Source organism: Capsella rubella, unplaced genomic scaffold, assembly GCF_000375325.1.
Source record: "Capsella rubella cultivar Monte Gargano unplaced genomic scaffold, Caprub1_0 scaffold_3, whole genome shotgun sequence".
NCBI classification, from domain to species: Eukaryota; Viridiplantae; Streptophyta; class Magnoliopsida; order Brassicales; family Brassicaceae; genus Capsella; species Capsella rubella.
The window spans coordinates 11,164,389-11,178,407 of NW_006238921.1; the positions used below are offsets into that span (position 1 = coordinate 11,164,389).

At 26.2% G+C, this 14,019-nt stretch overlaps 1 protein-coding gene across 1 annotated transcript; it reads left to right on the top strand.

Annotated features, from left to right (window-relative positions):
• The first annotated feature begins 1,561 nt into the window (after window positions 1–1,561).
• On the top strand, window positions 1,562–3,250 carry LOC17891368 (adenylate kinase isoenzyme 6 homolog). Its single transcript, XM_023786329.1, has 4 exons — window positions 1,562–1,650; window positions 2,038–2,276; window positions 2,628–2,773; window positions 2,860–3,250. Exons 2-4 carry the CDS (start codon window positions 2,070–2,072, stop codon window positions 3,038–3,040), a joined length of 534 nt encoding a protein of 177 aa, XP_023642097.1. The 5' UTR covers window positions 1,562–1,650; window positions 2,038–2,069; the 3' UTR covers window positions 3,041–3,250.
• Window positions 3,251–14,019: the final 10,769 nt, after the last annotated feature.

Consider the following 14,019-nt stretch of genomic DNA (forward strand, 5'->3'; position numbering starts at 1 on the left):
ATGAAATTTGGTTTCTTAGGCATCCAAATTAAAAAATTTATTCTATTTAATCCGGTTATATATTTAAGAAAAATAATTTTTTAGAAAGTTTCAAATTATTATAAATTTTAATTTCTTAGAAAGGTTTAAAATATTGTAGAAACTCTTACTAATGCTCTAATGTAATAACACTTAATTTAAAGTATAATTAATATTTTAACTCTAAATTTTTTAAAATATAATAATATTGTACATTAATATGATTGGATGGATTTGAGTTTACATACATAGGATTCTATTTTTCTTGCGGGTTGTCTATAATAAAATATTTTTACGAGTTAAGTTAAAATATAATTTGTTTTACAGCAAAATTATTCCGCGGTGTACCGCGAGTTGACAACATATATCTATGAATCTACTTATAATACAAATTCATAAAATTATGTAAAATTAAATGAAATAAACACGTATGTATAAAACTAGACTATAAAAACCAACTACAAAAATCTGACCAACCAAACAAATATATTAAATTATGTACCCGTGGTGTACCACGGGGTAGATCCTAGTCTATATTAACATTTTTGAAGTATTTTTTGTGTTTTACCTTTTTATTTTATAATATTTGCATAATTAAACATTTGTCATTTTATTAAATAGAAAAAGTTTAAGATAAATTTTGTAATTAAATCATAATAAAATTGCAAAATTAGAAATCAATATCTATATTAACAATTTTGAAGTACTTTTTGTGTTCTACCCTTTTATTTTATAGTATTTGCATAATTAAACCTTTGCCATTTTATTAAATAGAAAAAGTTTAAGATAAATTTTGTAATTAAATCATAATAAAATTGCAAAATTAGAAATCAATATTTATTACATTTAACAAGATTTCCTAAAATCTCTCCCTAATAAATCAAAGATTTCTCCAACATTTTTATATGATCTTATTTGTTTTTAAATTTATATTATTACATAAACATATGTATGATAAAAATATAATTTTCTTTTTTCATATGTTGCAATTTGAATTTTTAGAAACGAATGTATATTACTCAAACGATACAAAAAATGGATGTACTTAAGTATTATTAATAATTGTGTAACACGGGTCATGTGATGGAACATTTATAATTTACATAATTATGATTATAGATATTTTTACGGGTTGTCTACTATAGTATAACTTACAAAATATTTTAATATGAAATTATACTATGTAAACGAATATTATGTCAGTATCATTTCATTATTTTAAATATTATACTTATGTAATTAATTTTGATCAAATTACAATTATATAAAAAATAAATTATCATATAATATTCTACGGGTTAAGTTATAGAATTAACAATCAAAATATAATAGTATAGTTTTATATACCAAACAAAATTAATTAAAAATATATATTTTAAAATATTGTTCCGCGGTGTAGCGTGGGTTAAAATCTAATAGATGTTTTATTATTCATGTTTTCACATCTGGACCGGATTGGCCGGTTCGACCGGTTACCTATAATCAGTCACTTGTTTGATTTGGGTTTATTTTTAATAACTAGAATCACAAGGAGGATGCGAAATCCCTAGACGTCGTTCTGTTTTAGTGTGCTCTCTCATATTTCTCACTAACGTAGCCGCAAGACCTCTCTCCGTCGATACCTACTTGCAGGTGAGACTCCTCCCTCTTTTAAGTTTTCGATCTTCATCTTCTTTATGCTCTTTATGCTTTAGATCTTCGTCTTCTCTATTCTCATTAGCTTCAGATTCGTGTTTTTTATTCATGTCTTTAGTTTACAAAAAAAAAAAAAGATTTGTCTTTAGTTGTCTGTTCACTGTGTAGGATCTGTCTTATTCGTAGATCTGTATTGAATCTTCTGGTTTGCTTATAGCTTTTACTTTTTCAAATTTGTCTTTCCATGTTGTTGTGATGTATCAATTCAAGTATCAAAAGCTCGTAATCTTATTATATACTAAAAATTGAAATTCAGATAAACCCTAAGCATAGTATTATTATCTCTTTGCGTCTTCACTTCTAATTTCTTTCTGCCATCTTTAGGTTAATAAAGAGTGAGAGAGAGAGAGCTGAATATGGCGGGAGTTAACAATGGGGCAAGGCGCCAAAGGCCCAACTTACTAATTACGGGGACTCCTGGTACCGGCAAATCGACGATGGCTTCTGCTTTGGCAGAAGCCTCGGATCTCCGGTATATTTGCATCGGAGATCTCGTCAAAGAGAAAAACTTGCATGATGGGTGGGACAATGAGTTCAACTGTCACATTATCAACGAAGATTTGGTAAACCTAATTCCTAGTTTCGTTGTCACTCAATTTACTTTTGTTTGATTCTTAAGTGAGCTGCTTGTTTCTACTTTGGCCATAGATAAAGCTTTACTCTTTCGAATCTTTAGTCCTTACATGTAATTTGTTATTTAGATATCTTGTCTTGCTAGATTTCTTGGTTGCGTCTCACATTGTTCCAAAAAGTTTGATTTACACAATTCTGATTGTTGGAGTTGTGCATGGATTTGTTTCATTGTAAAGGAAACTGTGGATTACACTTTTTTGATAGCTCATTCAAAATTTCAAATCATTTGCTTGGCATGAGAAGAGAGTCCTTCTTAGCTATTGTATTTAACTTGGATTCAGGTGTGTGATGAGCTTGAAGATGTAATGCAAGAAGGAGGTAACATTGTGGACTACCATGGCTGTGAGTTCTTTCCCGAGCGATGGTTTGATCGCGTTGTGGTGCTTCAAACGGAGAACTCTGTTTTGTATGACCGTTTAACTAGGAGGTCTGCATCGATTTCATCTCTCTCAATTATGTTTAGTTTAGTTGTTTTGCTTTAGCAGGTTCTGATTTTGTTCTCGACCAATGCAGAGGCTATTCAGGAACCAAGCTTAGCAACAACCTTCAATGTGAAATGTACCAAGTCTTACTCGAGGAAGCAAACGAGAGTTATGAAGAGGAAATTGTCACCGCGCTACAAAGTAACACAATCGAAGATATCTCTAACAATGTCGCAAGTTTGAAGGATTGGATTAGTACATGGCGACCATGATGATTGTCATATCGGATTCTGATGACAATGCATCTGTAATGGTTATAAGGTTTAAAGTTTTTGGTAGTTTCATTATATGGATTCTGAGTTTTTTTCTTTTTTCTTCGTCAAGTACTATTAGTATTGAAGCACAATTCAGCTTATGTATATGCTCCTTTTGATATTTAATGAAAAAAGAAAAAAAAGAAAAAGCAGAATTCAGCTTATGTATATGGTCCTTTTGATATTTAATGAAAAAAAAAAAAACTTTCATCTTTTCTGTTGTTTTTGTAAAATTTTACAAATGTGTTTGTTCTGATAAATCATGGATTCATGGTTAAGATACTTAACCTGGATAATACTATTTTTTAAGAATCAATAGGAGAAATGTAATCGCTAGGTGGTAACGCAACGCCTATCGCCTAAAACGCTAAATCGGAGCTAGGTGGTAAGTACCCATTAGATTTACAACAAAGTTTTTAATTGAAATAAAGTACAGTACATGATTAATCAGGTTTACACGTGTATCTTTTAAAATTATTAGATATATTAATCAGATTTAATAAGTTAATCACAGACGTTAATTTAAAGATCAAATTAAATCTTAAGCGTCATTTTAAAGATTTTATTAACAACAATCAATTAAAATATTACCTAAATTTAATCACTATAGCTACATTTTAAAGAATATAAATCTCTAAGTTTTAGCTTTAATTATTTAATCCTTCATTTTAAAAGATTTGATTAACAACAATCAATTCATTTTTTTTACCTATATTTATTCATGATAGCTACATTTTAGGGAATATAATTTTTTTTAGCTTTAGTTATATTATTATTAATAATATGGTAAACATAAATTTTGTTAATCAAATCGATATCCTAATAATTCTATAAAAATACAACCTTTAATAAATATTTAAACAAAAATCAAACCTTTCTTCTTCTTTGGTTTTCCATTTTACTCTTTCTTTCTAACTTTCTCGGAAAAACATAACAACCCTTTTCAGATGAGAGGCCTTGGGGCTTGTTACAGTGAACACGCCATTAAAGTATCAGATGCCTATTGTTCAGGTCTTTCCAATCATCATACCTATCTCCCTCTATCCCGGACACGGTTACCACTGTAAGTCAATCTAGTAATTATTTTTTGGTCAACAAATTGGGCATGTTATGACAGATTTATTGTGTCTTAAGAAAACCTATAGACATTGTTAAAACAAAAGTTATTGTATAATCAAAAAGTCTGTCGTTATGTCGACAATAAGTCTGTCATTGAAAACAAATCTGTAGTAAAAAATTAATTTGTGGTAACCTAAAACAATAAATCTGTGGGATAAAATAAGTCTGTTATAGAAAATCAGTGACAAAAAATATCTGCCACCCAAAAACAAATATGCGGTAACTAAACGGCATATTACTTTAAAATATTTAAAACAATTCCGAAAATTTTGAATAAAAAAATTAAGGGTATTTTAGTATTTTATTTTTTTCCTATCAAACAGATTAAGGGTACTTTGGACAAAAAGAGAACTCAAATAACCCTAATATTTTAAAAGTTACATAGGTAACTAGAATTTACGACGGATTCACAATTTAATATATTTGTTTGGTTGATCATTTTCTTAGTTTTTTATATAATTTAGTTTTGCACATGGTTTTTTTTTAAAAATTATATAATTTTAGAGTTTGTATTATATCTAGATTACTTTTTACAATATTATTATCATCATGAGTTTATGTTTATGTTCCTCACCCGGATTCGATCATCTCCTTTGGACACCGCTGGGCGATTTCTTTAAACTTTTCATTTTTATAATACATTAAACTTTTTATTTTAAATATTTTTGTGGGATCATCTGGTTAAGTCCCATGCTAAATGTGTTTGAGGACTTGGGTTCTAACCATGTGGGTGTTGGGTTTTTCAACATTTTTTTTCTAAGCCAAATAAGCATAACGACGTCGTATGGGAGACGATGCCACATCATCACACACGCGGAGGCTGAGTCAGCATCCGTTAGTGTTGACTTAGCTCTATTAACGTGGACTCAAAATTCGGCTCGATTTAAAACGTTCAGGTATGAAATTTGAATTTTATTAAAATACAGGTATAAATTGACACTGCTCGTTTGTACAGGTAGAAATTGACACTTCTCGGTTGGGTACATGTATGGAATGGCCCTTTTCCCATGCACTTTGGTGACATAGGTGACCAAATCAATTCATATAAGTCTCTCCGCAACCGGGGTCTCAGAATGATGTAATTAAATCATAATAAAATTGCGAAACTAGAAATAAATATTAATTACATTTAACAAAATTTACTAAAATCTTTCCCTTATAAATCAAATATTTCTCCAATATCTTTATATATATATATTCTTTTTTAATTTATATTATTACATAAAATATATTATAATTTTTTTTTTGCATATATTACAATTCGAATTTTTGAAAACGGACGTATATTACTCAAATGATACAAAAAGGTATGTATATTAAAGAATTATTGATAATTGTGTAGAACGGATTATAATTTACATAATTATGATTATAGATGTTTTTACGGGGTGTCTACTATAATAAAACTCACAAAATATTTTAATCTGAAACTCGACTATTTAAACGAAAGATATTATGCCAACATCATTTCATTATTTTGAATATTAAACTTATTTAGTTAAGTTGATCAAATTACAATTATACTAAAAAAATGTCATGTAATATTTCACGGGTTAAATCATACAATTAATAATCAAAATCATACAATGATTTTGTATTAACAATCCGATCATTTTGCAATCCTGCCAAGTACTTGAAAATATTAAAGAAGGAAAGCGACATTCCTTCTTGTATACTGTATAAAGTTCCAATACTAGCCTCTCTTTCAGGTTGAATCTTAAGAACAGCGAGTATTGAGGAAGAAGGTGCAAAAAAGTGATGGTGGAATCGACCCTAGTATCACCATCACCATGGAACTCCATCCATTGGATCGAAACTTGAAGAACACCAAAAGAGCTTACGTCATTACTAGTTGAAAAAGGTTATACTATAAAAATAAGTATTGAGGAGTACCATAATGTGATAGTGATTTTATAACAAATACAAATGCGTTTTATGTCAAAAAGAAAAATTATATTAAGAAATATTTTCATAATATATACTATATATGTTTGTTTCAAAATTACAGATTTATTTAGATTAGTTTGGTGTATAATATATTTATAGAAGTTTGGAAAGATGTTGATGGGAGAACGATTTTTTTTATAAAGAATTTTCACCTACTAATAACTGATTTGTTATAAAATAGTAAATGATGATAGGCTCAGCGTTCCTTTAGCCTGTATGAAGAAAGGTGTGAGATCAGGCAGAAGCAGCAGGAAGTTAGAGAAGATAAGGAGAGTAAAGCTTATGTATTTAAAAGATTCCAATTGTTAGGGTTTTCCTCATGCTAAGACAGCACAACATTAAACTTGTCATTTCTCCTTCCCTTTCTTAATCAATCGACTCTCTCTTTCTCTATTCTCTTCTTAATCTCTTTCTATTTCTTACTCGATAGCCACTACGGTTATCCATAGATTTCAAATTTTCTTTTATCTATTTTCAAACAAAATCAAATATTTTATACTTCTTTAAATTATATAAAGTGACAAGATGATTTTATTTTTTTGAGAAAAAATCAAAAGTACATAGATTTCCTAAACTTTTCGAATCTGGCAAAAAATGTTCAAATTTTGAACTACAAATACTAATTAAAAAGAGGTTAAAAACCAATTAGTTGTAAAACCTTAGCTAGTGCCAGCCACATTTTTTAAAAAAGTATCTAACTATGCACGCATCACCTTCTTTAGTTTGGATTTTTTTTCTTCAAGATCAAATTTATTTAGAAGTTGTTTTTTTTGTGGATTTATGATAATATATATATATATATATATATATTCCAAGCTGGTTGCTTAATTAATCCAAATTAATCTGTACATATTAGTCAAAGATTAATATTTTGCTTCCTTTTATCCTATATATATATATACGCACATAAATAAATAAATAAAGTTTGAGAAATTTTGATATTGTCACCTCATTTGGTCATCGGAAATATCATGTTTTCTTGTATTGAATTATTTTATAAAAGACTAATATGATAATAATTCAACTAATTTACATTATTTGTAGTAATAAAGATTATTAAGTCAATATGAGTTAATAAATCTTCGTAGTAATCTCCTTATAATTAATTCGGAATTACATTTATAGAATAAACCTTATTAAGGGTAAATAATTACATAAGAATGCCATTATATATATATATATATGTTTCAAAGAAAAAATTAATAATATTCATTATGGATAAAAATATTAAATACTAATTTATAAAATTTAACTAAATTATTAAAACGAAAATACGTTATTAATTTTCAAAAAAACATTAAGCAATAAAAATGAATATATAAGATTTGATATCTACATTTCCAATCAAAATGAGTATATAAGATTTGATATCTAATTTATTATCTCCTTATTATTAACTAGATTTGGACCCGCACGTACGTGCGGGATTGATTTCAAAAACAAAATTTGTTATTAAATTTTAAAATATATTATGTACGTACAGGATTATGTTTGTAAACGTAACTTTTAGGAATGTTATTAACATTTATAATCTAAATCAGTACCAATTCAATATTTGATTTTTTTTTAAATTAGATAAAACAAAAAAAAACGATACGATTTACTTTTATTAAAGACAGTTGTACCTTACAAAAATAGTAAAACAATTGTTGTTTGTCAATTTCGGGACATAAATCTTGTCTCGTGCGTCTTAATATGTCATGTTTTTCCATCCCATAAGCATTTTAATTATTTACCCATTTGAGATTGTATATTTTAGACAAACATATAAGAAAATAGGTCAACGATTTAGACTTACACATAAATGTAGGGTTGTATTTGGGGAAAACGGGGAAAATCAACCCAAACTATTTTCCGAAGGCATTTTCATACCCAAACTCGCGTAATCTGAATTTTACAACTCAAACCAGCTTTGGATTCAAATAAACAACCTGAACCACATCAATTTTTGTCGATTTCAACCTCAACGTTAACAATACCTCTACCCATCTTGAAGATTTGGACAATTAAGCTTAAGATTTTGTAAAACCCAAGTCCAGTTCTCTTAGTTTTTACATAAGCTTAAACTTGATTGTCCAAATCTTCAAGATGGGCAGAGATATTGTTAACGTCAAGGTTGAAATCGACAAATAATGATGTGGTTCAGGTTGGTTATTTGAATTGAAAGCTGGTTTGGGTTGTAGAATTCAGAATACGCAAATTTGGGTATGAAAATGCATTCGGGGAATAGTTTAGGTTGATTTTCCCCGTTTTCCGGGTTGTATTTGTAGACATATTTATCCACTATAGCATTTATAACATAAACTAATATTGGTTTGCTTTCATGAAGTTTGTGAATGTCGGATCGACATGATAGCAGATCCAGATTGAGTGTGAACCGTGAGCTATCAAACACGTCCGCTATGCATGCTCCACACTAAAAATATTTTTAACCCAATACATATTAAAATATTTTGACCCACAAAAAATACATTCCTGTAATCCATTTTAGTAAATAGCATGTCTGCATATGTTCTTCTTAAATTCACGTTACCCAAAATTTTCATCTCATATTCTATCATGAATAGTTTAGATGATTTTCTTTATGTTTCAAATTTCCCGTACCTGTTATTTGATGTTATGATATTTGAAATAAAATAGTTAAAACTAAAATTAACAATTTAAATTTTATGTTCATGTATCATACATGTTATTTGATATTTGAAAATTGAAATTGAATTTAGTTTCTTGATTTTATTATCTCCTCTCGTTACTTTTATTTCTCATCATGCTTTTTAATGAAAAATAGTTTGGATAATATTTTATTTTTTCGAATTACGCCGCTCCCGTCTCGTACCCATTATTTCCAATAAGACTATATTTGTTTTATAAATAACACCATTTACATGCTATAAAAAAATATACTTCAAAATTTTTAAAATAATTGTCCTAAAGTAGAGACTTAAACGTCCCAAAGTTGACTCTTACCAAATTAGTGAATTTTTGATAGTTAAAATATAACTACCTATTTTTTTGCTTATAAGTGTGAAGCCATATATTATTATTTCGAACTTTTTAAAAACAATATCAGATATATATGTTTTAAGGGTGTTTGACTATAAATTTGGGTTTACATAAAATGTAATTAGTTTTTAAGATTATATAATTTTAAAATTTATAAAATGTAATTATTATTTAAGATTATATAATTTTAAAAAATTTGATGATATTATTAACTATGTTGTATATTTTTAAGAGATTTGTGTAAAACTTATAAATCCAGTGTTATTCAAACATGAATTTTAAAAAGTCTCATCAAATCCACTGTTATTGAACTAATGATTTCAAAATCCACCTTAAAATCCACTGTTATTGAAAACAATATGTGGATTTGTTTTAAGAGATAGATATGTTTTAAGGGTGTTTGACTATAAATTTGGGTTTACATAAAATGTAATTAGTTTCTAAGATTATATAATTTTTAAATTTATAAAATGTAATTATTTTTTAAGATTATATAATTTTTAAAAATTTGATGATATTATTAACTATGTTGTATATTTTTAAGAGATTTGTGTAAAACTTATAAATTCAGTGTTATTCAAACATGAATTTTAAAAAGTCTCATCAAATCCACTGTTATTGAACTAATGATTTCAAAATCCACCTTAAAATCCACTGTTATTGAAAACAATATGTGGATTTGGCTTTTAATGATTTTGAAGGATTTCCTTAGTTAAAAATACAGAAATCCAAATCTAATGATTTTTGGTGAGATTTGAAAGGAATTTATAAAAGTCATATGAACTTCCCTAAAATCCTCAAAATCATTTAAAAACTCAATAAAACTCAAATCTCTTAAAATTTCATTTTGAATACCCCTCCCCCCCCCCTAAGTTCTAGAAAAATTTAATAACTGTTTCGATTTATTTTTTTACTATATCAAAATTTGTTAGTTATGGTAGTTACTAAAATATAGAGAAATCAAAATTTCAAATGATTTCTTAATAATGTGTATATTCAAAAGTTAATTAGTGCAGATTTATTACTATGGAGTTATATTAAATTAAATTCTCATTTCCAAAAATATCTATCAAACAAATAACTGATTGTGTATTTATTATTTATAAATGCGGTTGGATTCAATTTGAGAAGATTGCTCCATAATTTAGAATTTTACATTAGTTATTTTTGGAATTTGAAATAAGATAATAAGTATGTATTAAACTTGAAACTTTTATGAGCTATATTTCGTGATAATTAATGGTGATTTTCATATCTATTTTTTGTAATAATGGATATTTTTTTCCAGAAAATATTATGTTTCCTAAAATTATGGATATTTTTATAGTTACCAAACTATCCTTATTATTTTTTATTGTTATAACTAAATGCATATGCTCTACACTTTTTTAATGTATAGTATATGCTTACTTTATTCAAAATGTTTCCCTTTTAATAGTATAGATTCAGAAGTACATTTATAGAATAAACCGGGTAAACAATTACATAAGAATACCATTACATATATATATATATGTTTCAAAGAAAAAATTAATAATATTCATTATCGATAAAAATGTTAAATACTAATTTATATAAGTAATTAAATTATTAAAACAAAATTACGTTTTTAATTTTCAAAAAAACATTAACAATCAAAATGAATATATAAGATTTGATATCTACTTTAACCAATCAAAATGAGTATATAAGATTTGATATCTAATTTATTATATTAAATTATTATTAATTATTATATTTCACCTCTTATCTTTACATGATCTTATATTTGTGAGAAAAATTATTATATCATCAATAACAAAAATGTTTTTGATTTTTTTCCTGCATATGTGATGATTTGAATTTTTAAAAACATATATAAACTGTTTAATTTGTGAATTAAAAATTAACGGGCCAAACATTCAAACTTGAGTAATATATTTCAATAAAATATTTTAATTTAGAAAATTTAAACATAATTTAACTTATATTTTTTGTAAGAATATCATAAATATTTGATAGATTAAATTTTTTTTATAAATACTCTAATTTTTAAACATATGTATTTTAAAAAGGAATTATAGCAAACTGGTTAAATATAGTGTGTTATATGATAGAAAAAGTTATGATATTTGTAACAGATGGCGGGTTAAGATTATATGATGATAAAATTTTTAATAAGGTTTCACACCTTTAGATATTTGAAAATTTGATTATACAAGCAATTTTAAAAATAACGAATGATAGATTATGCAAGCAATTTTACCATTGGGATTTTAACATGAAAACATAGATTCCGAATTATATACCATTTCACTTTTTGGTTGTTAACATAAATAAATTTATTGTTAAAAATAATATTACTTTTCGTTGCTATAACTTTAAATATTGTTTTATCTATCACTGAATATTATATATATAAATATATTCAATTTAATGTTAAACTTTAGCGGTCTGAAAAAACTATTTTAACTTAGGTCTACGTAAATAGGGGGAATTTCAAAAATACCCCTTTTCCAATACCACTTTTTAAAAATACCCCTCTTTATAGTTTTATCAAAAAGTCACTATAAACTTTGAAATTTATCAAAAAATATGTATAAACTTATATTTATAGACACAAATTATCTTTATATGTATGTAAATTTATATATATATATTTCATAAATACCGTATAAATACCTTTTAAAACCTTATAAAAACTTTGTAAACCTTTTAAAAACCTTATAAAACCATATAAATGCCGTTTAGAACCTTTTAAAACCTTATAAATATTTGGATTTAAATTCCCAGTAATAATAATGATCTTGATGTACCTTATCAACCATATAAAAGTTTATAATTTTTCATATTTGAAAATGGGTATTTTTGAAAATTGATAGAAAAGAGGGGTATTTTTAAAAAGGGGTATACCAAAAGGGGTATTTCTCAAAAATTCTCATATATATACCCAAAAGAATAAAAAATAAAGAATCTACCCATGATAATTTTTTATTTAGTTCTCTTTCATCTGACTCAAATTATTGTCAAAAATATCCTTTGTTATTTATATTCATTAACAAAAAACATAACGAGGTAAAAAATTAACAAGGTACAATCACTATTCATCACACAAAAAAAATTGTATTTTTTGGATATTTTATTTAATTAACAATGTAAATTATATTATATCGCGATAAATGATTGTTTATTTGATAAACGTATACTTATCATGTTAAATCATTTGTTTCTCGAGTGATATTAGCTAACAATTTAGTTCTTACATGTTAATTGAAACATTAACATATATATATATATATATATATTTATCATGATATTATAATTATTACATTCAAAATATGTTAACATAAATATATATGTTGCTAATTGAATTGTTATCAATACATCAGAAATTACATCTATAAGAATATGACATTAACTATTGTTGTCGATGATACCCATTCATCTCTTGATCGATTAACCTCATCAAAATATCTGACAAATACGTCAACGAACAATTATGCCGGTATTTGAATACAAAAAAAACTAATGTCATAACTATAAACACTTTAGTCGTATTGCTTTTTTGGATATCATCTCAATTATGACCATCACATAAATATTGTCGCAGTCGGTATCATCATCACCACCACCACGAATAAATCTACCGTTAGCAGTGTCACCTCTTTTTATTCCATTAATCACCATCGTTGGAAATATCATCATCCACATCACCGTTTATTTTTTCAATTTTTCCATCATTTTTTTCACTATTTCTTATGTTTGCTATATTTTTTTCACTTTATATATTTTGTGTTAAATATATAGTTATCTGATAAGATCATATAATATTATTTAAATATATAATTTTATTAATCGCGCTAACTCAGTTATTAGATAACTTATAATTATAAGGTTAAAATTGTCAAGAAAAAGCAAAACTAATTATGAAAAGAACAACGACATATAGTTAATAAACATTTCTTATGGGTACATGGAGTGCTATTTCCCTTTAACTTACTACTATAAAATATAACAAAACTTTACTTTAAAATATAAAATTCAATCCGTGCTATAGCACGGGTTATGATCTAGTGTTTATATATAACAACACCAACATACCTGTATTTCTTATTTGTAAAAAATATGGAAAGAAATCCTGCAATTTAATCCCTTAAAACGCTAACATTTTCCATTTTTCTTTAAAATTTTACAAATATCTTATAGGATCTCATCAAATTTTATCATTCATAATATTTCCTGAAATCACCAATCATTTAAATGAAAAATACGATTCAAATCAACTCAAAACTAGTAAACTCGAGTTATATCTCTTCAAATCTCTTCAAATCTTTAAATTATAAAAAACTGTACAATCTATTTGTTCCGGGAACCGGCCGGGTTACGGTTCATTCAAACTATTTGATCTTGAAAGTAAGGTATATATGGTTTTTGTTATTTTTAGAAGTTAGAACATTTTTATTTTTTATTATACGACACACAATCAAAATTTGGTGTCGTGAACTAGTGATATTTTATTAGTGTTCTTTTGATTTTATTTAAATTTAAAATATTTAGTCACTTTATAGTCATCGTTAGTTTATGTATTTTGTTAAACTTGATATGTTTATTTTTATATTTATAAAACTATAAAATCAAAATATATTTTAAAAAATTAATCAATAGATCTATGGTCAAATCCGGTTAACCTATTGACCCAAAAAGTAGATCGGTTCGGGTTCGAGAACATTGTGTTTATATCATCAAGAAACTAACGATGACACAGTCAATCATTGTTGAATTTTGATTCACGTATAGGGATAGTGTAGTATCTATTTGTTATCAGACTTAGTTAATTACAGTTTAGTCAACCTAATTATAATTTGGTATGATTTGTGTATTTCACCCTG

Excerpts from the sequence above, each read along its gene's own strand:
- LOC17891368 (XM_023786329.1), top strand. The coding sequence starts at position 2,070 with ATGGCGGGAGTTAACAATGGGGCAAGGCGCCAAAGGCCCAACTTACTA. Across the intron at positions 2,277-2,627 it reads ACATTATCAACGAAGATTTG|GTGTGTGATGAGCTTGAAGA; the intron begins GTAAACCTAATT and ends ACTTGGATTCAG. Across the intron at positions 2,774-2,859 it reads TATGACCGTTTAACTAGGAG|AGGCTATTCAGGAACCAAGC; the intron begins GTCTGCATCGAT and ends CGACCAATGCAG.